Source organism: Centruroides sculpturatus, unplaced genomic scaffold (assembly GCF_000671375.1).
Source record: "Centruroides sculpturatus isolate CEXI.00-Female unplaced genomic scaffold, Cexi_2.0 scaffold93, whole genome shotgun sequence".
NCBI classification, from domain to species: Eukaryota; Metazoa; Arthropoda; class Arachnida; order Scorpiones; family Buthidae; genus Centruroides; species Centruroides sculpturatus.
In genome coordinates this window covers 226,308-253,921 of record NW_019384297.1, presented here as the reverse complement: position 1 = coordinate 253,921, position 27,614 = coordinate 226,308, and the positions used below count along the sequence as shown (strand labels likewise).

Genomic DNA, 27,614 nt, shown 5'->3' with positions numbered 1-27,614 from the left:
TGAGGTCTGTCTTATCAGGTAAATTACTGTACACAGTGTATTCATTAATTTTCATTTTCATGTAGTAAAGGCTCTATGCCTTCATAAAGTACGTACTTTTCCTTTGTTTAAGGGTATTTGGGCAGTTTATTCTCTGTTGTATTCTCCAGCAAACAATACATACAAGTACAGTACACTATTTTCTGAGGAAACACGCATACTTATCCTTTATTAACCCCATTCCCGATAACCCAGCATTTTCACAAACTCGGCCACCCTTCGGTCCACATTAGGCCGAGTTTTCGAGGTTCTACTGTATTATAATAGCAGAACAAAATAAATGACATTTGAATTTATAAGAATATGTTAACTAGAATAAAATAAAATATGCAATTATCAATTAAGTTTTTAATGATTATTATTTCTGACTTTGTTTTAGTATACTAGGAATTTGGAATGTATATTTAAAGTTTCAACAAAAACAGTTAAAGGAAGGTATTTAAATATGAAAGTTATCGTTCATGTGTTTTATAGTTAACAATTTTTTCTTTTTTCTTTTATGGTGGAAAAAAAATTTAATGTTTAATTTTTAATTTTCAGTAAAATTACCAAATGCAAAACAATGGCTTCCTGTCTTGAAAGATTATTTAGAAAACCACATTTTAAATCTTCATATCTTACAAGAATTAAGGTAGTATAGATGTTTATAAAGAAAATTATCTATACCTAGATCCTATTATGTGAATGTTTGCTTTATGAATCTTTTTCTTAAACATGAAGAATTCTTATCGTAAAATATTTTACTATATATATTTTTGATTTAGATATATAAATTAAAAAATGCAGAGCAAAACTTTTAACACATGAATCATTATGTTATATGTAAACAATTCTTTAGCTGCTTTCTACAGATTTAATGGAGATTGTGGCAGTGAATGTCTTATTTGTTTACAAATTCTTTTATGTTAAGCTTATACTGTCTGTTCTCTTATTTCATGCTTTTTATTTTGACTATCCTTATTTCTTGTCTCCAAAAACTTTGAGAATGCTGAAGAAATGTTAGCCATATATCAAATATCATTGCTTTGTTTTGATAGTAGCATAATTTAAAAAATGTTAATTTTACAAGGGACACATTTAAAAATTCTAATTGATTAACAGTTGATGACATCTGTGATCTCTGATGGAAATCCAATAGAGGTAGAAATATGCCATTTTACATGATAAAAGTACTGTATCTAAGGAGTTTATTCAAAAAAAAAAAAAACAAAAACAAAAAAGCAAAATCAGTATTTGTTTTTAGTTGTGTCATCATCAAAGTAAAGCAGCAATATATTGTTAAATTGAATGTGAAAAATGAAAGAGTCACTGGTATTCTATGAAGGAATTACAGTAGAGCGTCGTTTATCCGAATCAATTGGGGACTGGGATTGTTTGGATAACTTATTTTTCGGATAATCGATTATGTACGAAAAAATATATTAATCTATCCTGTGTTGAAATTTTTCTCTGTTGCGTGTCGCTTTGCGTTGAATTTTCGTCAATGTTAAGCCTAACATAAACTTTTTAAAATAATGATCGTGGCTATTGTATCATTAAAAATGATTTCTTTATGTTTTACAAATGAAATATATACATTGAAAAATATAAAAACAAATAAAAATTATACTTTAGGCCGACTGGAATTCTTTCGGATAATCAACTTTCGGATAAACGATGCTCTACTGTATAGATAATTCTTTATAAATTCTTGCCAATATAAATTTAAGTGTAAATTTATTTTGTTTAAAATTCATTTTTATTTATGTAATCAATATAAGATTGAAAATGGCATAAATTTAAATTGTTTTCATAAATATGGATTATTTTTTTAGATTAAAAGTTAAAAGTGTTAGTTAAAGCTATCGTAGTAGTTACTATATTAATGTGGTGATAAATTTTTAATTAATATATATAATTTTAGATTAAATTATACCAAATGATTATATTTCTAAAACAAATTTTTTGCTTTAATGTTAGTTTGAGGTTAAATACAGAATATCTACCTGGTATTGGTATTTCTGTAAACAGTTTAGATGGGATTTATAATGGAAAAAACCATAATTCTATTATTAATATTCAGGTTAGTAATTTTTGTGAAGTTTGTTTTTTGTTTCTCAATAATAATTTATAACAGATGATTTTTAATATAGGAGCAGTCATTTCAGTTATGTTCACAAACCCCTGATTATATTTATTCACCATCAGAAAGTCAAGATCAGTCTATTTTGCCTTCAAGAATCTTTTGTCTTTCTCCTACTTTGGGTATGTTTTTATCACAGTTAAATGATTTCAATAAATATTTTTATCCATACAACCTTTGATTATATATAAAATTCAGGAACATCTGGAGAAGTGATTTTGAAAAGAGAAAGAAAATATATTAGAAGTCCATTGTTAAATGATCCACTTTGTAGTCCAAATTTAAGAGATTCCAACAATAGAAGGTTTTTTTTTTCTTTTAATATTTCAGTAATTTCTTATAGTTTAAATTTAAATGTAATTATTTAATAATTATTTATATTTAGGAAATCTCCTGTTATACAATTAGAAAAGATTGGTCAGAAGCAAACAACAAAAGTCATTTGGCATTCTAACTGTTCCTCTAATGAAAATTTGTCTGACTCTTCTGTCAGAAATATTGATTCGTATTATTCTGCAGCATATAATCATGCTAATAGATCAGATAGTATTTTATCGACAAATTCTAGGAAGCAACTTATGAATGTTTTCAATGAAGAAAAAGAATTTTCTACTGTTGATTGTAATGTTAAAAGTAAATTTGCTGAAAAGGTATAAATAATGAAAAATCTTTGTAAATTTTTTTTATTTGTTATTTTTTAAACATTATTTATTTAGTTAATTGTTTATTATTATATGTCGATAAGAGAAAATGAATATCCGCAGTCTGCATTATTGAAATATTTATTTAAAATTTTCTTTAGTTCTGAATTTTTATTATTTGTTTTTTTAAATTTTTTTCTTTAAACACTGAACATAGTTTATCTGCTTTTTAACTTTAATTCAGTACTTAAAATTTATAAAAGAAGAATAATAATATACTTTTAAATATGCTTAAACTGTGTTTAGTTTTATAATTGAATTTTTGGTGATAAATATTAAATATACAATGTTTTATGTGCTTATTATTTTTTTAATGATTTGAGTAATTTGTTATTACTGTTTGGATAATTCTAATGATTAGATTATTGGAATAATTTATAATTGAATTAGGAAAAATTTTAATAATTTTAAAAAATAATAAATAATTTTGTATTTTTAAAAATTTAATTATAAAACTTTATTTAATTTCATATAATTTCATTTTCTGTACTTTTAAATTAGTATTTTTGTTTTAGGTATGTACCAGATTGTGGTCGAATTTTCATTTTTAATATATTATCATGTTTATTATAATTGTTTATTTTTGCTTTAATGTTTTCAAAAATATATGTAAAATTTTTAAAATTATTCTATACAATAACTAGAAACTTGTGTAACAGACACAAATCATTAAAGCCTCCGAAAATGAAAATCGATAAACATTTATTGTATATTTGAAATCAATTCTTTGATTAAATAGATATTGATTCAAAACATTTAAATTTACTATTTTTTAAAATGATGATATTAATTAGACTTACTAATTTATATAATTTATTTAAGCCATTTTAATTTATAAAAATGTATTAGTAGTAATTAGTAATTTATATTAATAGAGTAATAATTTATTTAAGCCATTCTGATTTATTACTTTTCTGTGAAAATTACAGATGTGGGTAAACAATGCCTGATCAAACCTTTTCCAAAAATGCATAAAAATTAACTCTGGTAGAGCCTATTCCACATCTGGATACATTTTAGTTTACAATCATTTATTGTGAATTAAGGCTATAGAGAACAAATTTAATTGTACACTGCCACATCACTGTTTGTTGTCCAACTTTTCAAACTATTATTTTGTTAAATAAAATTTAAAGTATAGTATTAAAAGTGAGTTTTTCAAAAATGGTAAATTATCCAATTGTGGAATAGTGTGATACACAACCTGATCAGTTACAAAGATTTCAGACACAAAAGAATTCAGATATCGTGCACATTTTGTAAAAAGTTTAAAACTATCATTCTTGTATTTAAATAATTACAAAATAGCTAAAGAATCAAAGGATTGATATTCATTTGCTGATAAAAAAAAAAATTGAATACAAAATATCCACTTTTTACAGTTATATAAACTAATAATAAAATGCTTTATTATTAGTTTATATAGCTGTAAAAATTGGCATAATCATCAAAAGAGATATTAAATAAAAAAGTTGCAGACACTGCATAATAGGATAAAGAACCACAGGTATTGATGATGATAGCTTGTGAAATGGTCATTTACATCTGTGCATGTTCAGGTGTTTGTTGTTAAAATCTGCAGAAATTTCAATGATGTTTTCTGGTAATTTCAAATAATTGCACATGTGCATGAGAAAGCATACATTCTAGAAGGTTCTTGATTCCATTTATTGAAAAGGTTTATGTAAGTACATTTCTTTGATTAAATTCATCCAATCCTTCCATTAAAAATGGATGAATTTAATCAAAGAAATGTAATTGAAAGATTTTATACTGAAAATCACAAAAATGGAAAAAATCTTATACAGTTAAATATTTCTTTGCAATCAGATTTCCATTGTGTACAGTGTATAGCATCATTTTAAGGGTAGAGCAAGAGGAAGGACTGCTGAAAGGACAGGAAATGATTGAAGATGAAGAAAATGGCTGAAAAGAAGGGAGGATGAGACCTTGGAAAAAGTTAGACAAATGCTTAGAAAATTATGTAGAAAGTTCAAAATTTCACATAGACATGTTTGCTAGATTAGTCTGCTCCAAAATACATGATGAAGAAACTTACTAATCAAAAAATCCTGCAGAAGTTGCTTGATGGAATCTTGAAGTCATCAAACAATTTTGATGTGATTATGGACAACAAGTCCTATTTCAATTTTGATGGAAGCAACTGTGCTGCTAACAATCACTGTTTCATCAAAGAGGGGCTAGATGTGAATCCTGAAGTCACACACCAAGATTTCGCTGAAGCTTCTGGTTTGTCTGGCAATCAGACAAAGGAACATTCATGGACCTTAATTGTCTTGTCATGGTTCTTCATCATCAAAGAAGTACATGGCAATGAATGCATACAGAAGAGATTTTTAGTATCCTTCCTAAAAAAATACTGTACTCTCTTGACAAAGGATATTGTCTTCTGACTAGACATGGCTACTACCCATTCTGCTCACAACACAGTTGCCAAGTTGGACCATTATGGAATTTTCATCTTATGTGAAGTCAGTAATCCAAATGTTCTGCAATTGAGCCCAATTCAGAGATTTTGATATCAATTGAAGCAAAAAGTTTATGAAAATGGTTTGGAAGCTAGATCTGAAAAGGATTTGGAGAACAGGATCAAGGCCTAAACTTTTTTACTTTGAAGTTGACTGCTTCCAGTGATTAATGGAACAGGTTAAGATTAAAGTTTGAATGGTAGTGGATCACAGTCTCAAGATCTGAATGTTAAACACTCTGTATGTTAAACATGCACCTCAACAGACATATTTCTTCATGTTTTAGTCTCAACTGGAATGCAAAACAAGCTGATGAGAATCTTAAGTGTTGCCTGAAAAAATTAAACAAGACACCTGAAATTAGTTTACCACTTCCTATGACCACATATTGCTCCTTCTTGCTGAAATTCACACTGCAGATTCAGTACATGGATGCCATTTAATAATGTGGGAAATCTCTTGACGAGATATGCATTGCAAAATTTAAATGTCCATTAGTGGAATGGTCTCCCCAGTCTATGGAATTGTATAAGTTTAAAAGTTTAATCAAGTAAATATTATTTCAGCTTTTTGTTGTCTTTATTGAAAGCCATAAACTTGAAATTATTTATTAACTAAATGTACAATTAGTATGCAAACAATATCAAACATTATAGTATATAATTAAAGATAGAAAATAATGTGGTCTATTCATGCTTTTTAATTTCATTATCTACTAACAATAATGTGAATTTGTTGAAAGAATTTATAAGAGAATTTTCAAATTTTGATTCTTCTCTATTTTTATATTGTAATAATATCACAAGATAATTTTTCTATATTTATGTATAATTAATAGTAATTATTAATTACAACAATTACTATCTTATTCCATATTTAGCTGATAAAAAGGATATAATAAAGGTAATCATAGCAGTAGTTGTCAATTTTAACTATATATTATTTTTTATTCTATATATATTAAATTAATTAAAAAAAATTAAAATGAAAAAGTATTATTTTTTCTCTTTTGATGTATTTTTAAAAAAATAAATGGCGAAGATATTTGCAAATTACTGAAATTATCCTATTTATGTTTTTTATTATGTAGATTGTTGAGTCAGTTTTGAATGGATCTGAATCAGATAGTTTTGAGAATGTGCCGTCATATTCAGTTGACAATTTAACACCGGATTTATTTGGTAATTAGATGATATAATTTTAACATTTATAAATATAAATAAGAGCGTAATGTTCTATTATTATAGCTTTTTTAATATATGTTTTTATTTATAGAACGAAGTGCTTTTATTACAAGAGATAAATTGAAAAGAACACCAGTTGATTCGAGTATTATAAATTCAAATTGTCAGCAACATGAAGAAATAGGTTAGAATTCGTTAAAGCGTATAAATTATATATTTTTTAATTTTTTCTTTGCAATTTTTGCAATTAACAAATTATCAAATCTTACAGGGTAAGTATGGTAACATATCTAAAATACAACATACAGTGTAGTGAAAAATAGATATACACTTTATTGACATTTTTTTTATTACAAATCAGTTGTTAGTCAATGTATAGAATAATTACATTACATTTTGTTCACAAACAGAAAAATGTTAATGCACACATTTCTGAAATCAGCCTGCCATAATATATTTTCTTTGTATTCAATATCTGTATATACCGTACATGATTGTTTAAATATACAACCAAAGTTAGAGGTTTCATCATCAAAAATTAAATATAGAGATAAATTTTTATTACTTGTCATTTTTTAATAAAACACAAAGACAGAAAATAATATATGACATCATATATGAATAAGTGGTCAACTGAAAAATCCCAACATAATTTTTTGTGGTTTATTTGTTTCTGGGTAAAACAATAAAGAATCCATGAAATACTGATATATGGAACTTCATGTCTTTTGTAGCAACTGTTTTCTATGTTCTAGTTTAAATCTATCTAGATGATTCTTATATTTTGAATAGCTATTTCCAATACTTTTCTTTTATAATACTTATCTTTCATAATGAATCATCTTGAAATTTCATTCAAATCAAATCTAACTTTAATGACTTTGCAAAGTATTTTCTTGAAAACAATTGGTAGTGAATTATTTTTTTAATGGAAAAAAACGAATCAATCTTTAAATGTTCATAAAATGCTAAGCTGTTGTGATTTCAGACTAACAACTTATCAAGTTTTGAAACTATTATTTTAAAAATAAGCAAGTTATAAGAAAATGAAAGTGTTATCAGTATTGTAACATATCTAAAATAACACTTATTTAAATAATTATGGATTTTTATTAGGAATATAAAGAAGACATATATGATAAACAAAAAATTATAGAATTCAATTTTAAAATCCAAATATTATTTAAATAATAAACATTAATAAGCAATTTGCTTATGCTGATAAATGCTTATGTAATGTATGTTATTCATTTTAAAATAAATAATGAAATTGGCTTTATTATAATCCACATTATTAGGTATATTATTACATATTACTTGTGATTACATCTAATTAAAAATATTATTTACTAATAATTTGAAGCAAGTTATTAAATTGATGTGTTTATGATAGCTTGTAACATTTCTTCCTCAATAAATAAGTTTTTTAAAACTTTCTTTGGAGATAGAGATACTTTTTTCACATTTTCAGCATATTCTTTTTGATTGTTTTTATCATATCATTTCATCTTTTAAATTTTTTTTTTACTTTAATAAATAAATATTCACAATCTAGCTGAATACTGGATGTTTTATTGATTGAAATAATACTAAATATTGATTGCTTTCATTAAAGTAAAATCACAAATATAATGAAACAGATTATGGATTGGCTAACTTCTGATTCCATTATCATTTACATATCATAATCTTTGCATTATTATCCAAAAGAGACTCTCTCTACTAAAGAAATAAAGATTCATGTAGTCAATGATCAAAGAAAGCAACTTATTCAGACTCTGAATATACAAAAAGAAATTCTAATAATATGAATGGTAATACCATATATAAAATGAAAAGTACAGGTAAATGATTATGTAGAATCCCAAAATAAATATTTATTAACAATGTATAAAAAATATTACTTTTGATTAATGGATATGTATCAGTACAGGATGTTCAGTATTTGTATTTGATAATTTACTTGTACTACAAAACTACAGTATACAAGTATCAATTAGTTTGAAATAATATTTTAAATGTTTTTTTCAGATTTCATAAGTCTTAGTTTTGTTCAAAATTTCATATTTCTAGTTCACATTTCCTATAGTAGAAATTGAGCTAGATTTCACGAACTATTAATTTTTTGCTTATAATTCAAGCTACATCTTAATGAAACTTACTTTATACTATAAAATATTGCATAAAACAAAGTTATATCAAAGAAATAAGTTTTATTTTATGGCTTTATATTTCTTTGAAGTATTAAATTGTATGTGGTAGAGTAAAAAATAAACCAAACTCCTCAAATAACTTTTATTCCATTAATTGTATGAATATTTACAAAAGTTCTTCATAATAAACATATTCAGTTACCCTCTTTTCAAAGTTTGTACTGCTTATTAAATAGTCTTGCAATTTGTTTTGTGTTACCACCTTGAATGCAATCATAGCACTTTTCATCTCCTCTGCTGATTTGAATTGCAACCATCCAGTAGAGCTTTCATTTTGGTGAAGACATTGTTTAACAGTAGAGTTCTTATCAGAATGAAAGCTTACAGAATGGTCACAAGTTCAAATCAGCAGTTGTGAAAAATGCTATGATGATTGCAATTTAGGAGATAATAGAGAGTTGACTGCAATGCTGTTTTAATAAGTGGTATGAACTTAGCAGCGTGTAGCTACTGAAAATGCTTATCTTGAAGATGATCTTTATAAATACTTTACTGTTAATGTAATAAAAGTTGTTAAAAAGTTGGCTTTATCTTTGGCTCTACTATATATAATCAAATAAATTGTTAAAAATAATTTAGCTTGTTGAGATTTCAAGAGTAATGACTAATGAGTAACATATATTTTTGAAAAGATGTGCTCAATACTTATACAGTCGACCCCCCTATAACGTGCGTTCCTATAACGACAATTCCTATAACGTAGCGAAAAAATTGTAGAAACATTCGTATAAAATACCTCCTATAACGTCATTTCGCAACAAGATTGATAGAATCTGGACCAATAGTGGATGAGCAGCCGAACTACTTTCCTCCGACCCTGCGCCACGCTACGGAGCGGCTAAATTGAGTTTGCTATCGTCTGTTTAGTATTATATATAAATTATATATAAATTAGGTACTGTACATATAATTATATATTAATTATATATAAATTAGGTACTGTATATATAATTATATATTAACTTAATTTATTGTAACTTTATTATAATTATATATATGCTTTCTGCCGCCTGGCAACACGCTACGGAGATTTTAGGCTAGTAAGTTGAGTTTATTATCGTCTGTACAGTATGTAAATTAGGTACCGTAAGTCTAATACAGCACTAATTTTATACATTTCTTGTGAAAGAAACACTTCTTATTCAACGGCCATAAAAATTATTTATATTAATGATGTCTCCAAAGGTCAAGTTATCTTTCTGCGATAAATTATTTATCAGATATCGCGGCCGCCGTTTCGTGTGCTGTTCCGCGACGAAGACAAGCTTTGAACAACGGGCGTAGTCGAACGGTACACAATCGGTAAGTAATCCTATAATTTTTTGTTTATAGCATAGTTTATACAGATTACTCCCAAAAAGTTATACGTGTTTTGGAAATGTTGAGTGGAATTAGTCTAGAATTGGTTAATTTTATAGAAGAAAACCTTTCGAACAGCCTTAGTCCGTAAAGTTCCCACCTATCGGGCTGCAATTGGCTCATGTATTTAATCATTCCTACAACGTAAAATTCGATTAGCGTGGAACGTATCTAAGCGTTATAGGAGGGTCTACTGTAATCCTTATAAGCACATAGTGTAAAAATAATGGGTAGTTAAATTTGATTCACTAACACAAGGTGTGTTTCTATTTCAACACTTGGCGGTATTCCGTCTTTATTTAGTTGATACGGTTACAGGTGCAATAACACGTTTTGGGCACTGCCCCTCCTCACTCAACTAAATATCAAAAGATTCTACATAAATTCATTTTCCTATTATAGCTTAACATAGAAATTATTTTAATATTAAATCAATAATTCTTTTTGTGTGATGTACCATAAGCACTTTTTCAACAGAAAGTATATACATTCATAGGACTGGCATAATAATATATATCCGGTTTTGGTTTTGGGGCATCCCTACAAATTTTATAAATTTGCGTTTTATTTTACATATAGAAATTTATAAGTTTTCTACCGATTATTACATATCTTAAAATTTCAGTTGTTCTTTTTACAATGATGTTTTTAAAATCTTTGTGTATAAGTAAAACAGGTTTTGCCAGCGTAATTTTTACTCGCTCCTAATTTACAAATAATCAACTTGTAAATATGAACTATGTAACAGAAGGTAGTTTACCGATACATAAATTTGTTAAAGTACATACCTGGGAAATAATTTCCTTAAAAGATATTTCACTGGTTTAAGGTTAAAATTTTTTTAAAAGGGTTCTAGTATTTCCAGTACACAAATTAAAAGATTATAGGTTAATAGACATTAAGAGTCTTTTACAACAGATCACTTTTACACTTAACATTACACAACACTGGTGCAGCTCCTGCATCCAGTCATAATGCAGATTTATATAAATTTACATAATTTGGCAGAATATAATTATTTAACTTACATTTTACATGCTATAATTTAATTTATTTTTAATATTAATATAATTATAGAATATTTAATCAGTTTTCACTTACTTTAAGACTTAAATTTTTATTAATACAGTTTTTAGCTTTAAGGATTTCAAAACTTTCTTTGAATTTTCTATTGTATGTATTTTTTCTCTATGTAGAATTTCAACATTTAGTTTGTCTATATTACAATCATTTAATAAACAGTGATCATGAAATACAGAGTTTATTCTATTATGTTTTAAATCGGCAATATATGTTCTTTTAATCTTACATACAATTTCCGTTTTGTCTCGTTTATATAAACATTGGTATTGCTACAGGTACATGGGAATTTTATAAACAACACTTTTTGTTTCATCTTTTTCATGTTTAGTTATTCTTGTTAATTGCTTTGCCCTTAATCTAGACTGTAGTTTTTCATAATTTGGTGCTAGTTTTACGTTTATTTTTCTCAATTCTTTATCTCTTCGTATAGACATCTTATATAGGGAAAATTAATATATCTGATGCTGTCATTTGTTTTAATTCTTTCATATTTCTTATCATTTAGCTTTTTTTTCCCTCAGATGTTAATTATTCTGTTGGGATAGCCATTTAACATAAACTTCTTTTTTAGTTCTCTTATGTATTTATATATTTCAGAGTTTTTGCTGGTTCTTGTTTTAATTTCAGAGTATTCCATGTTGAACATATTATTTTTTATATACATAGGTATGTTAGAAGTGTAGTGAATTGTTTTATTTATGGAGCATTGTTTTTTGAAAGGAGTGAAAGTTATACTATTATTGTTTCTTTTATTTGTTACATCTAAGTAATTAATGCTGTTATCGGTGCTATTTTCTTCTTCAATTTTGAACTGTATTTTTTTTTATGTATATTATTTATTTTGTCTTTAATTTTCTCAACTGTGATCTCTGTAGTTAGATATTCATTCATTGCTAATATGTAGATTTTGGTATAGAGCAGCGTTTCTCAAAGTGGGCGATAACGCCCCCTTGTGGGCGCTGGAGGCTTTCAGGGGGGCAGTAGAAGGCTCAAAGAGAATTGGGGGGCGTTAAGGAAATATAGAGGGGCGACGGCAGACAAATTCTATATATAAAAATTCGACGGAATATATATAAAATGTTGACATTTTATATATTTTTTATTTTTTATTGAAGGTCACAACTTGAATATTTCTAACACATTGACTTTTATTTTAGCTCAGCGTTTCTCAAAGTAAGCAATAACGCCCCCTTCTGGCGCGATGAATAGATCTATGATAGAGGCAGGGTATTGAACGGTGACCAAAGGCAAAATTGGGGCTGATAAGAGGAAACATTGCGTTTAATGGTTTCCAGATGATGAGAACAATGTACAGTAAGGGCACAAAGTGTGAGATTCATAGAAAAGTTTTCCTAAGAATATTTCCAATCCTTTTCTCACACAAGAGAAAATGGGTTAGGGGGCGTTGGGTATAACTTTATGGAACAAAGGGGGCGGTGGATCGAAAAAGTTTGAGAATCACTGGTATAGAGCATGATTGAAATCTATAATTTTACTAAAGTATACAATTTATTTAACATAAACCTTAATTTTAAAGATTAATATATATTTTTTTAAATGAAAAATTGAATGAAATTATTTTATTACAGATGCCTCTATTAATAGTGCCAAGATGTTATCCCAGTCACTTAATAACTCTGTTCAAGAAATGCAATCTATGTTTGATGATATTTTTACTTCAACTGAAAGAGATTCAAAAAGTTTAGACTTATCTTCTAAGGATTTAATAAATGTTTCTTGGAACGAGGATGAATTGTTATCAAAAGTTACTATGCCAGAAGTGCCTTTATTTGATATTACTGATGGTCCGTATAATATAAAACACAATGATGATTGTTCTTTTTCATCTATAATAATACAGTACAATGATTTGAAAGAAACGGGTATTTGTTTGCAAGACTGATGTCAAAAAATTTCATCATCAGAGATGAAAGACAAAAAAATAGTTTGTGGTTTTATAAATATAATTATTTTCTAATTATTCTTTAATGTAGTTTTGAAAAATGATACATAATAATCTTGTTTTTGTAAATCTATGCTTATTTTTAATGTAATTTAATTCAATAGATTTATTTATATTTTAATAATAACAATAAGAATTTTATATTAATTCTGTGTTAAGATTTATCATACTAATTATTAAAAATTCACAAGTCTTTAATAAATAATTAAAAAATTTTAATGCAAAATTAAATTTATATGTACATTTTGTTTTATTTGTTATAAAAGTAAGGCAATGTAATAATGGCACACATTAAATTTTGATTAATTCACATATATAAAATTGTGTTACATTAAATTTCTTTAACTGATACATTATCAGTTAGATATTGAAAATGTTACATCAGAATTACAAAATTTTTATACATAATTTGATTCTGGCATCTCAAATACTTAAACATTTGGCCTTGAATGACAAAATTTAGATTATTTTTTTAGAGTTCCTCCATTTAACCATGGACGAAATACAGGCAACATAGCAGGGTAATTAGTTCCTTTCCTTCTCTGTAAAGTTCCATCTGTATTCTTAATGGGATACGTCGCCATCATAATAGGAAGTTGTAATTTTATTTCACGATCAAGACCTTTTGGCTGCACTAAAAACTAAAAAAATATATTACATAAATTAGTATATCACTCATGTAAAGAATATGTGAAAAATTATAATACTGCTATATATATATATTACTAGTAAATGATGTTTATAATGTAGCTAATTATTAATCTTGTGGATATGGAATATTTATAATTATTTTGAATTTTTTCCTAGTTATTCATTGCTTAAAGTTTGCTGGGTTTACTTATATAGTAATGTACGTAGAATTCTAAAAGCTCCAAACTGTTCTAAGTATATATGATTTAATGTGAGATATTTGTTTAATTATAATTTATTTATTTATCATTAATAGATATTTATGTTAGGTTTTTTTCCTGTATGTCTGAAATATTGAGCTAAAATGACTCAGAAGAGTATCATTTGGATTTTTATCCTAATAAACTAGTTTTCTTCAAGGTCCACTTCTGTCTGACTGAAGTTTATTCAACTCCTAATACTCTGATCATTCTTGGGTACTTAAATGACTGGGATATGATGCTGGCTAAGTTACTATCATACTGTACATTCATTGACCTTAAATACTTCATAACATGAAAAAAAAATTAATCTTTTAAATACAAAAATAAAATTGATGATTTGAAAAAAAAATACCTTTAAATATACAATATGAACATTGTTTAACATATAAAACAGTGATTTTATTCAGTATATTGTACTCATACTAAGTATATACACTGTTATAAAATGTTTTGTCATAGAATTTTTTACAGTAGGTGTTCATAATTTGCATTATAGAAATAAGAAAATTAATAAAAGTAATAATAAATATCAATAATGTAGCAATCTTTTTTGTATATGGCATAGTTTATAAATAACATAATGCCTCATCTCTTACACTCTTGTTTTTCGTAGCCACCAGATGTTAATGGAGTGTTCTCTCTATCCTTTCATATATAAACTAATATATAACTGTTTGAATTGTCTTCTTTAATGCATTGCAATCAATATTCAGCGAAGAAAAGTTATTTGGAAATAATTAAGTATGAAACACTTCAAAAAGTAAAGTAAGTGGGATTTTTAACATTAGACATTAAATGCTGGTTAAGTAGATAATTCTGTGAATTGTGAAATGAATTACTCTATATATATTCTTTTATTTAATTAAATAATGAAAATTATATTTATTTAAAATAGAAGCCTAATATTTTTAATAATAAAAATGTCTTTTTTACATAAATAATTATTATGACTCTTTAAAGTATGGTACATAAAGAATATTTAAAATTTTAAACTTTATAAAAGTTATTTAACTTGATGTTATTAATTTTTGATTAAAAACTTATTTTAAGATTAATAAGAAAAAAATTGTCAATAACCGATTTGCAGGCCATGAATTGTATGGTCAATTGTCATTTCGGGATATTTATTATCACAATATAATGAAAGTTAAATCTGACTGTAAACAATAAATTTCAGAATATTGTATATATCTTATACACTAGAATCCTAGAAACTTTACTCTCTATAACTGTACATTCCTTAAAACTTGTTATGTCGTCCAAAAAAAAAGAAATACATGTAATCTAATTCACTGGCAACACTCGATACTATCATAAATTCCGCACGTTAACAATCAATATAACCCTTTTCCCAAAGTGCCATTGAAAAATGCCACGATATGAACGTCACTAACTCAAAAGTAGCCATTGAATAGCCGATATTTTTTTTAATTAAAATTCAGTTATAAATAGAAATAGTCACTATTGGTATGTAGTTAATACATATATGAATTTACACATATAATAAATAACTTTATGAAAATGCAGATAGACTAGCATCCTGTAAAATTCTTCAATATTTATAACTTGTTACCTTCTCAATTAGGTTTAAGCTGGATTTTACTGTATTAGTCACCACAGGAATTTTTTTACTTGAGCTTAATTTTGTTTGAAGTTTGTTAATGGATTTGGTGAATATTACTAATATGAAATAGAAGTTAGGAAATGACATTTGTATTGGATCTTCCTTTTTATTTAGTTCTTTAATCTCTTACTATAGAATGTCATTAATATAATGATCAAAACTTCTTTTGATAAAATGATCTTTAAAATATAATTCAGAAGAATCCATATTATTTAAAATTGGATAAGAATTTTTTTACTTGGGATTGTATTTATCTATTTTTTCATCTGTGTATGACTTTTGGAAATGTAAAAGCAGAATTTTTGACTTTATGGTTCTTATAACTGTTATTAAAAACTGGAACAATACAACTTCTATGCATTATTTTTTTTTAAATGCAAGTAAACAAACTCGTTAGCTATCTTTTGACCAAGATTAGCACAAATTTAATTAATAGAGAGAGTAAGTTCACTTACAATTTTATAACAAAAACAATCATACTGCTGCACTATTTGACAAATTTTTGAAAGAATGCTTATTTTTGATTTTTTTTTGTTTTATAGTAAATTATAAATAAATTGCCATTTATGTTCAGTTTTTACTATGATAAAGAATTGTAAAACATAATTATGTTATTGAATATACAGTCGACCCCCCTATAACACTTGATAATTCGGTTTTATATGAATTCTATGTTGTACTAGTCACTTAGATTTTACAAATATGTGTGCCGGGCTGTGAATGGCTCACATATTTATAAAATCTAAGTGACTCGTACAACATGGAATTCATATAAAACGGAATTATCAACAGTGTTATAGGGGGGGTCGACTGTACTTTGTGTTTATCATGGCAAAATTCTTCAGAAATTTTTCATTCTAAAGAAGTTATTTCTAATCAATAAACTCACAACTTTTAGTTTAAATTATTATTGATTTACTTACTGAATAAAAAATAAATTTGCTGTTAATAATAATAATGTCAAAATTATTAAAATATACATAAATATATGTCATATTAAGATTACACCTTGAATAATTTGAATTAATTAAACATAAATTTATACTATTTCTTGTAACTTTTTTTTTATCAGTAAATATAAGCATTGATAACGAAATTACATTAAATAGAAATATGAAAGTAAACTTTTAGATATATAAATGAAACATTTCAAAAAAAAAAAAAACATAAGTGAATAAAAAATATTACTTTGAGAACATTAAGAAAATGTTAATTACTATAACACTTAATGTTCTCAGAATAATATAATTCTATCTTCAGAAGAATATATTCCCAGAAGAAAATTATGAGCTTCATCTCGAAAGATAAAAATAAAACAATGGACTTGTTTTATTTTTGAAAGTAATTAAACACATCATTTCTACTTGATAATAAAGCCTTTTTTTTTTCCTTCTTCTTTTCTTTATTCATTAATATCTTAGAACAATGTTGATTTACATATATGCAAATTAACTCTTATCATACTGAACTGCCTTAATTGATAGCAACAAAGTATTCTGTAGCCAGTAAATCCTTAGTCTCATTGTTTTTTTTTTTTATTTTTCTATACTATAACATTTAATAATTTGTTCAAATTTGTTTATTCTAACTTCTTCTTCACCATTTAANAAATTCTTATATTTCATTTTAATATTTTGAAAATTCCATAAAATATAAATTTAATATTCTTTATAGTAACATAATGTATATATATATATATATATCCTAGGTTATTTATATATCTAATAACAAATTCTATAAGAAGAAAATCATTCAAATGTAAGATCAAATAGAAAAAATACATTGTTATTAAACAATATTGTACTGATATTTTCATTTAACAATAAAAAAATTGGTAAATATCAATATTAAAAAACATTGTTACATGTAATAAATCTAAAATAATCCATGTTAAAGTATATTTTTTATATATAAAAATATATTTTACATAACATAAAATACTGTATAATATAATATCAGTAATATTAGCCTATAACATTAAACTTTGAAATATATTGATCGTCAGTACAATATGTTTGCATTTTGAAAGTTATTATGTTATTTTTATATAGAATAATTAATTTAAACACTTACATAAACATCGTATTGAACACGTATCAAATGACATCCTCGTAAATTCGTTGGAGGTAAAGGAGGGATGTATAACATTTCATTTTTCCAATAATCAGAAGTTCCGGCTTGAATACGTCCCTTTTCTAACGATGCTAGTTCCCGAGTTTCCGAGTGCACTAGTTTATTTTTAGCCGTATATTGTATTGTCTACAAATAATGAATGTTCATTAATAATGTCTCTAGTCATCACTTTTTAAATAATTAACGAAAGACGATCGACTTACTTCGGTCAGGATGGCTTTGGTTTTCCTGATAGTAACGCGACTATTATTATCTATTGTAGCATAAATACAAATGCTTTCTCCTGGAACATATCCCCCTCTGTCTAGTCGGACTCTACAAGTAACTGGACCAGAAGTCATACAAGGAACACCAAGATTTTCCTCTATTTCGCAATGGAAAGGTTGCTAAAAAATATATTTGAATATTTTTCTATATATATATTATCAATAATTCTATACATTATCTTTGTTAATATTAAATGATAATACGAAGTAGTTTAATAATAATAATAATATTTAAATATAGAATAGAAAGGAACGAGTTAAATTTAAAGAATTACCATGAGAAGAGGAGGTTCAAGATTCAAATCGATAGGATTCATCACTATGAACACTTGTTGATTTTTGTGTATTAAACCGGAAGGTTCTTTCAAAGCCGCTTTGCAATAGTATTGTACCCAGCCATGTTTACCTAAAAATGTAGAAGGCAAACCTAAAGGTAAACCCAGTTTGAACGGAAACGAATGAACTCCGGGGGATAGAATGACTACTCGATCTAAATTTTCTGGAAAAATAATAATAATAATGTTTTATCTTTTATTTAAATAATAATTTTTAACAGATTAAATGTCGAGGTTTTTGTTTAAAAAAAAAAAAAAAACAATTGCCGCTGACGTGATCGAGAATTTGTAAAAGGAAAATGAAAGGATGTTTGTTTGACCGTGACACGAATCTTGTAAATAGGCCCACCTTCAACACCTACAAATGGTAATGTATTTTTTTTTTTCTTTTTCCTGGCTCTGTTGACTCAACTCGTTTAGAATTTCCAATTTAATCGAATGGAAACTGAACCGCGATTTGAAAAAAAATATACACGAAATATCCTGAAAGAGCTAATTAATTAATTAATTAAAAAATATATTTTTAAAATAATACAAAATAAGTTTTTATAAAGGACTTATCTACTTTAAAAGAATTGAGAGAGAAACATCACACGATTTGTTAACAGAAACTTTATATAATTAGTATTGTAGTTAGTTTATGGCATAAGGATGAGATGATGAATGGAGTGTCTCGAACAGATACTTTTGCTCGGATCAATGGATCTTTACAATTACAAGAGAAAGCTAATTGCTTTAAAGTATCTAACTCCATGTTAAGGCTAACTTATTGATATTACACGCCACAAAATCAGAAATTCTCTCACACTTCGCTTAATTGGACCGAATGTATTCGGTCGTTAAGAACATTATTATTTTTTTTTTTTTTTTTGCTTTTTAAGTCATTGTTTTCTCTAATATTTCTTCCGAAGGACGGTGTGATGGTTGGTATCTGATGGTGTCAAACGTCACGTGCCGGTAGTCACATGCCATTGAGAAAGCCGAATTACCCGATATGTGTCCAATTATCAACGAGTTTTACTATCTCCTTTCAAAAAAAAAAAAAAAAAAAAACAGTTCTATTTTCCGGATCTAATTACGTAGCGAAAAGTAATTTCTTAGTATCGAAGTGTACTTTTTTTTTCTCCCGTAATTACAGTGTCCAAAATAAAAATTTTCCCCCAAAATTCTTTAGAAGTATGATGCCATCTGTTAGTAAAATAATAGTTGTTAAGACGAGGTAATTTATAGAAAAAAAAAAAGGTAATCTTACCTTCTTTAGGTTGAGTATCTCCAAGCAGTTTCATACGAAAATCTATATAATTTTCTTTATCGTTGTAACTGCCGGCACCGGTGGTATTAGATAAACGAACCACACCCTCTCCAACGATGTGGAAATAGAGCCCTAAAAAAAGAATAATCAATATTTATTAAGTTACAAATAGTTTTATAATTAAGTTATTATATAAGATTTAATAAAGATGTTTCTCTTATTTTAATAAAAACTTTTTTTTTACTAGATTAAAAATGGCGTCATGTTCATCGATTTGAACACGTTTCGATAAGATTTGGTAGCGAAGAATTCGAAATTTTGAATGGAATTAAATAGTAACGTGAAGAACACCAGAAGCAAAGGAACTAAAGTATTTAAAGGGTGATTTTTTTTTTCTACTTTAAATTCGTGAATTATGAATATATAAAGGGTATTTTTTTGCTCTGCTGATTTTTACTCGGAAGAGATTTTTTATTATTATTTTTATTTTTAAGTAATTCTGTTAATAGAAATATACTTAAATCGTCGGTGGTATTGGAAGCAATTTTCGATATTGAATTAGTTATTTTTTAATCATTGTAGAAAGTAATGAAAGTTTCTATCTCTCTTTTTTCAATCCGAAAATCAATTAAGTTAAAAAGGAATCTTTCGGCTTTGTATAAGATTATATAAAATAATTCTACTCGAGAAATTATTTTATTTTTAATGTTTAGATAAGGAAGAAACAATCGAATTAGCATGCGATTTGTTTTTCTTTATTTTCAATGGAAACTCTTCGAAAGAATCGTGCTTTTAATTCCAACTGCGAATAATTTCTTTATTTAAAATCAATTTTTTTTGTATTCAGTAGCGATTAATAAATACCTTTTCTAAATATATCATATATACAAACGATTTTTCTTGTAAACATTTCATACAAGAATCTTTTGTTCACTTGATTTTGCTGAAAATTTTACATAAAAATACGTTTATTTCTCGATTTTTACGTACAGTTGTTATAATTATATATTACAAAATAACGTGTGGATTAAAAAGAATCAAAGGAAAATTACTTTAATGTTATATCTTTGAAACAATTTGCTATCAACAAAAGATCATCGGGGTATCGATCCCCTCTCTATGCTCTGGTTAAAGCTAAAAGATTTTTGTATTTTTTGATTCGCAATTGCTCTTTTGCTGTTGCAAAAAAAAAATCAATACACTTCTTCTATCGATCAAATTGATCGGATGCAGTTGACAACAGAACAAATTTTGCAATAGTTTAAATGCAATTTTCTTTCAATGTCACAATTGGATTTTAATAACCAAGTGTTTCCACACTAAATTTTTTTTTTATTTTTAAATTTAAATAAACAAATGAATTAAATTACATTAAATAAATACAATTTTGAAATAGTTTTTTTTTTGGTTTTGGTCTAATAAATTCTTATAAATTTATTATTATTTTTTTATATTGACCTAGCATTGTATTGTTTTTTGATGTGAACTACACAATGTACTCTATGGTATTTATTTATTCCTTAAGATTATCTCCCAATTTTTTTTTTTTACTTATTTAGAACAATACTTTTTATGATTATTTATAGCATCACTCATAATAATATGGAAATATTTCGTACACGAGGCGGTTAAGCCATCAGTCTACCGTACTATAGGATCCGGGATCAAATCCTCAACCCCCAAAACACCGAGGATTTTTTAAGGTGGTGATTTGGCCAGGCCCATAATAGGAGAAATTATTGATGTGGGATGACCAGGCCCGTTCCTCATCTATAGGGTTCTCCCGTTGTGGGCACGGAAAGAAGGCCACAGGGCTGAATGACTTTTTAAAAAAAATCCGAATTATCAGATTGTTTTTATGGTTTAGAAACAGCATAATGTACTTTCTTGAAATCTTTTCTTCTATGCAACGCTGTAATTCTCGTATGGTTGAAGAAGATTTTTCGTTTTCGTTCGGCAATAATGCGAAACGAATTAGAAAAGGATATTTCTGGCTCTTAAGATAATATTGGAATTTGGATGTTGTTATCGTGCTCTTACGCTTAGGAAAACACCCATTTTTTTTTATCTAAAGCATGAAATTGTTCCTATCGAATTCACGATACAATCAAACTGGATTTTTAGCATTTATATTAGCGAGGTTGCAGCCGAAGTTTTCATCTCTCAAACGTAAACGTCGAACGTCGAGCACCGCTTACTTAAGCGGCGCTCGACGTTCGACGTTCACGTTTGAGAGATGAAAACTTCGGCTGCAATCTCTCTATTACTGAGAAATTGCTACTTCTCAACGGGTAGATCGAAGTTCACTTGTGTAATATAATAAAAGAGAAATAACGACTTATAAAAAAACGTGAGCAGATATTTATTTATTTACATTATAACAAGAGAGAGAAATAATTTATAGGATTTAATGAACTAAATACTGTATAATAACTTCATAAATTAATTTATATTGACTTTAATAATAAGGACTATATATAGGCTATAATTAATTTCACTTTGCGTAATTTTCACTTTAATTCATATAATTTAATATTAAATTAGATATATTTTAATGAACTCATATTAGAATGTTTCTATTTATAAAGCGTATATAAAATATTTAAAGATAATTCTACATAAACAATGGAGCGTTATAGCATCGTGGGGCTCTGACGAAATTGAATTAGGGGGGAGGCCCCATTTAGCCTACATTGTTGACTTTTTACATCGAGGGAATTTTTGGGTGAAGTATTTTCTTATAAGAGATTGTTTTGGGGCCTAAAATAATCCCCCAAAAATTAGGCTTCCATTGCTGTTTACAATAAAAAATTTTACATTGGTCAATTAATTCGTAGGTTCAGAAGGATTCTTCTCTATTTAATATTTATGTGAAAAATTTATTTGCAAGTTATTTAGGTGATTTTTTTCTACTATATATTTCCTTTTAAAAGAACTTTATTATTATTATATTATTCCCCCTCTTTAATGGCTCACGTCCTGCAATTTTCATTGTTATAAGCTCTGATAACTTCGCACGAAATGCAAGAACGGACGTAAAACGAAAACGTTAACATTTATTTCTTAGGTTAAAATAAAAAAAAAAAAAACATATTTATTCTGTCGTACAATCGATTGCGTTGCATAATATTTGTAACAATCAACGTATTTTGCAAAATTACACGCTTAATTTTCCTTATACATCATTTAGAAAGAATGGTGTAATGGGTTAAAAGTAGGCTGTCGATACGGTTGACACGAAATTAAGGAAAGTTTAAGTGTTTTCGATGTATTATTATACTTATTATGTGGAAGGTAACAGTAACTGATAAGTATTTTGAGGTAGTAGTTACCAGAAATTGGTTTAAAAGTCATCTTTACCATGGAATTATCACTGTTATCATTACTTGTTTTTTTCGTTTTTCTTCTCTTAGATACCGACGTTTATAGCCTAATTATTTTTATAAAGCCTATTTAAGCGGTTTAATACCGGCTTTAAACATTTAAAAATTCAAATTAAGNGCCTCGTTATCCTATGGGCAAAAAAAAGGGGGTAATTGCCTGGAGTTTCCATTAATACAGGGCCCTAAATCAATCTTTTATATTAAAAAAAAAACAAATTTCCCGAAGAAAAATATCTGAAAATCAACACTGTAAGTCTACATGGGGGCCCTCCTAATTCAAATTCTTTTGGGTCCCACTCATTACCGTGTCTCTGAAGGAGGCCTTAATACGCCAATGTACATTCTAGATAAGTACATTTAGTAATATTTTCTGTAGATCTTTTTCTTTTAATTTTCTATCAGTCTATTTCAGTAATAGGCTGTTCTTTTCAAGGAAAACAAGTCGAATGATAATAATAATAATGCGAAGTCCTTAAGCCGTAATTCATTCAACAAATGTTTTGAGTGCAGTTCTTATAGAAAACGTCTCCTGCAGTTCTTGTATTGAGAATAGTTGACGACGTTCTACCTTTCTTGGATCGTTAGTCACACATTTTGTTCTTTTACTGAAGAAAAATAGGACATTGTTTTCTTTGAACGATTTAGGACACGTTTCCGTTTAACTCGCCATTCTTATTCTCTAAATATTTTCTATGTAAGCGTGAATTCTACGCGTATTTCCACCCCCTTATAAATCTCTCTTGCATCCTGCTATTAACTTTAGTAATGAGGTTTTCATTAACACTTGAAACGTGCCATAACTTCCGAATTAATTATGTTGACGGCTGTAATTAGTTTTAAGTTTGCAATATTCTATGGTGTTTAAATCTGTAGCTAAAGCGAAAATTTTAATTTTCTCTATCTGTTCGAATAAATTTATAACGTCTCTAGGAGATTAAAATTAATTAATTAGCACGTTAAAATTCTCTGCTCTAAAATTAATGTAGCGCAAATTTCGGGGTCAGGCAGGATTCATATTGTGTGACAATAGCACTGAAATTATTCATAATAACAGTTGTTTTTTTTTTCCTCCCCCGATTTACTGATTGAATGGAGTGTAAGAAAACGATCAGTTCATTTAGTTCTATAAATCTTTGTGGGTCTATCATTAAAGGGAATTCCATTAGAGACGACAAGAAGTTCGCTAATGTGTCAACAAAACACCACTATTCACGGCTAAGATTAGTTTGGTGGTGAATCTACTCCAATCGATCGAGTGATAGAAAACGATTATTTTAATTGTTAAAAACTTTATACAGTCGAGATTAACTGTACAGCTTTGTATCCATCAGGTTTACAACACCTACAATTTGGCCTAATGCCAAACTACGAAAATGGGACAACTCCTAAAGTGTCCTAAAGGCCTAAATCATTCCTTCTGTGTATATTTCTCTCTTGTTTTTATTACGATTTTTCCTAAAATACTACTTTATTCTCCTTTCTCGATACTTCATTAATACAGAAACGGTGTTAAATGTACATATTTAGTTCTTTTTTTCATGTACTGTACTTCTTTTTTTTATACAGTCATTTGAAAATCTCTCTACCAGTCTATGTATTAGATTTTATTTAAAGAAATAATTCGATTTTATATTTGTTTCTATACACTTAAACTTATCAAACAAGTTTTGCCTGGTTTATTTTTTTTATTTCACTCATTAATTATCTATCTAACAACTAATTAAACGTTATATACACACTAGGTAGGAATTGAAATATATAAATTAAATACTGAATAATCTATTATACATTTAGACGAAATAATTAAAAATTTGATGATAATTTTCTTAAATAATTCGTACTTTAGAAAGTCTATCTATAGAAAAAAAAGGTTATATTTTCTATATGGGGGATGAAAAGCAACGAGGTATTAATTTGACTCATCTTGCAACAACGATAATAATAAAGGTTGGCGAAGATTATTGGAATTGTTGGAGTGTTTTTGTCATTTGCCTTCCTTGTTTTTCTTAGAAAACAAGAAACGAAATGACGTTTTTCGATATCCTTTCTTCTCTATAATCATTTTTTTTTTTCGTTCCCATTTTCAAATCAATGTCATCATTTCGTTTATTCTTCTCACGCTTTCTTATCATTGCCATTTTTTTCCTTTTATAACTCCTAATATTATCAATAAGTTTTCGTAATGTCACTAGTTTCCTCTATTATTTTTATGAAAAGCTTTATTTATTTTATTTAAAAAAAATATAATGCTTTATTTATAAGAATTATATATATATATATATATATATATCTTGTGAGATTAAATTGAAGTAAGATAAGTACATAAATCTCGTTTATTTACTTTTCTTACTCATTTAATTTCTTCGAATAATAACGCTACACTCCTGTTTACATTGCAACACTGTATCAGCCCTTAGGGGCCTCGTTATCCTATGGGCAAAAAAAAGGGGGTAATTGCCTGGAGTTTCCATTAATACAGGGCCCTAAATCAATCTTTTATATTAAAAAAAAAACAAATTTCCCGAAGAAAAATATCTGAAAATCAACACTGTAAGTCTACATGGGGGCCCTCCTAATTCAAATTCTTTTGGGTCCCACTCATTACCGTGTCTCTGAAGGAGGCCTTAATACGCCAATGTACATTCTAGATAAGTACATTTAGTAATATTTTCTGTAATCTTTTTCTTTTAATTTTCTATCAGTCTATTTCAGTAATAGGCTGTTCTTTTCAAGGAAAACAAGTCGAATGATAATAATAATAATGCGAAGTCCTTAAGCCGTAATTCATTCAACAAATGTTTTGAGTGCAGTTCTTATAGAAAACGTCTCCTGCAGTTCTTGTATTGAGAATAGTTGACGACGTTCTACCTTTCTTGGATCGTTAGTCACACATTTTGTTCTTTTACTGAAGAAAAATAGGACATTGTTTTCTTTGAACGATTTAGGACACGTTTCCGTTTAACTCGCCATTCTTATTCTCTAAATATTTTCTATGTAAGCGTGAATTCTACGCGTATTTCCACCCCCTTATAAATCTCTCTTGCATCCTGCTATTAACTTTAGTAATGAGGTTTTCATTAACACTTGAAACGTGCCATAACTTCCGAATTAATTATGTTGACGGCTCTAATTAGTTTTAAGTTTGCAATATTCTATGGTGTTTAAATCTGTAGCTAAAGCGAAAATTTTAATTTTCTCTATCTGTTCGAATAAATTTATAACGTCTCTAGGAGATTAAAATTAATTAATTAGCACGTTAAAATTCTCTGCTCTAAAATTAATGTAGCGCAAATTTCGGGGTCAGGCAGGATTCATATTGTGTGACAATAGCACTGAAATTATTCATAATAACAGTTGTTTTTTTTTTCCTCCCCCGATTTACTGATTGAATGGAGTGTAAGAAAACGATCAGTTCATTTAGTTCTATAAATCTTTGTGGGTCTATCATTAAAGGGAATTCCATTAGAGACGACAAGAAGTTCGCTAATGTGTCAACAAAACACCACTATTCACGGCTAAGATTAGTTTGGTGGTGAATCTACTCCAATCGATCGAGTGATAGAAAACGATTATTTTAATTGTTAAAAACTTTATACAGTCGAGATTAACTGTACAGCTTTGTATCCATCAGGTTTACAACACCTACAATTTGGCCTAATGCCAAACTACGAAAATGGGACAACTCCTAAAGTGTCCTAAAGGCCTAAATCATTCCTTCTGTGTATATTTCTCTCTTGTTTTTATTACGATTTTTCCTAAAATACTACTTTATTCTCCTTTCTCGATACTTCATTAATACAGAAACGGTATTAAATGTACATATTTAGTTCTTTTTTTCATGTACTGTACTTCTTTTTATATATATTATATATATATAAATTAAATAAGAAACTCGTTTAGTTAAGACGAAGATATTATCAATAAAGGAATAAAAATTTGATAATTGACTCACCCAAAACAGGTGTTTCCTCATCCAAATCTACTAAAACACGTCCCGATAAAAAAGATCCTGGAAAATATAATAGACTTTCGTTGTCTAGAATAATCAGAAACTTTCTTAGTTTCTTGGCCATGCTATTTATATTCCGTTTGATAAATTTACATGTCCGATGTCAACACAAGATACTATATACATGGATTGCTCGTTAACTAAGAATGTGGCTATTCCGTGTAGTAGCAACCTGCGCCTTTCAAGACTTGTCTGACTGCTTTCTTATAAGGAAGTCGGTCGTAGCCAATCAAATATCTCCTCTCTTCGGCGAAATAGCGGAACAGAACACGAACTTTTTTAAAATAATAATTTGTACATTATTAATTCCGCATTTTACTTTTTTTTTTTTGTTTGTTTTATTACGTAGAAAAGTCATATTCTGTACTGGTATAACACCTATAAGGATGTAATAAACTTAGAGAGTCGATAATTATATTCCAATTATCTTCGGTATATTTATGAATGAAGATCTGTCAATTGATGAAACCAGTTCGACGAGTATACACACTTAATTTTGCCCTCTTGGATTAAGAAAATGTAAAGTAATCTGTAAAAAAAAATATATATATAGGTTATATTTTCTA

General features: G+C 27.3%; 2 protein-coding genes across 2 annotated transcripts in view; one reads left to right on the top strand and one right to left on the bottom strand.

Annotated features, from left to right (window-relative positions):
- Nucleotides 1-13,206, top strand: part of LOC111625401 — a 19,165-nt gene extending 5,959 nt beyond the window's left edge. Inside the window, exons 2-10 of the mRNA XM_023368571.1 lie at nucleotides 419-474; nucleotides 580-670; nucleotides 1,999-2,101; nucleotides 2,172-2,283; nucleotides 2,360-2,465; nucleotides 2,547-2,811; nucleotides 6,442-6,532; nucleotides 6,627-6,719; nucleotides 12,780-13,206. Of these exons, the coding sequence (XP_023224339.1) occupies nucleotides 419-474; nucleotides 580-670; nucleotides 1,999-2,101; nucleotides 2,172-2,283; nucleotides 2,360-2,465; nucleotides 2,547-2,811; nucleotides 6,442-6,532; nucleotides 6,627-6,719; nucleotides 12,780-13,093 (1,231 nt within the window). The 3' untranslated portion in view covers nucleotides 13,094-13,206. The remainder of the gene's footprint in view (nucleotides 1-418; nucleotides 475-579; nucleotides 671-1,998; nucleotides 2,102-2,171; nucleotides 2,284-2,359; nucleotides 2,466-2,546; nucleotides 2,812-6,441; nucleotides 6,533-6,626; nucleotides 6,720-12,779) is intronic.
- Nucleotides 13,207-13,295: 89 nt separating this feature from the next.
- Nucleotides 13,296-27,363, bottom strand: LOC111627181 (arrestin domain-containing protein 3-like). The gene is made up of 6 exons (XM_023370787.1): nucleotides 26,992-27,363; nucleotides 19,657-19,788; nucleotides 18,345-18,568; nucleotides 18,007-18,189; nucleotides 17,744-17,929; nucleotides 13,296-13,794 (listed from the first exon to the last, which is right to left on the bottom strand). Exons 1-6 carry the CDS (start codon nucleotides 27,110-27,112, stop codon nucleotides 13,618-13,620), a joined length of 1,023 nt encoding a protein of 340 aa, XP_023226555.1. The 5' UTR covers nucleotides 27,113-27,363; the 3' UTR covers nucleotides 13,296-13,617.
- Between the last annotated feature and the right edge of the window lie 251 nt (nucleotides 27,364-27,614).

Bases quoted from the DNA above. Each gene is read 5' to 3' on its own strand.
- LOC111627181 (XM_023370787.1), bottom strand. From the start codon at position 27,112: ATGGCCAAGAAACTAAGAAAGTTTCTGATTATTCTAGACAACGAAAGT. The intron at 18,569-19,656 runs GTAAGATTACCT...TTATTTTTCCAG, and splicing joins AGATACTCAACCTAAAGAAG to AAAATTTAGATCGAGTAGTC. The intron at 18,190-18,344 runs GTAATTCTTTAA...TATATTTTTTAG, and splicing joins TTGAACCTCCTCTTCTCATG to CAACCTTTCCATTGCGAAAT.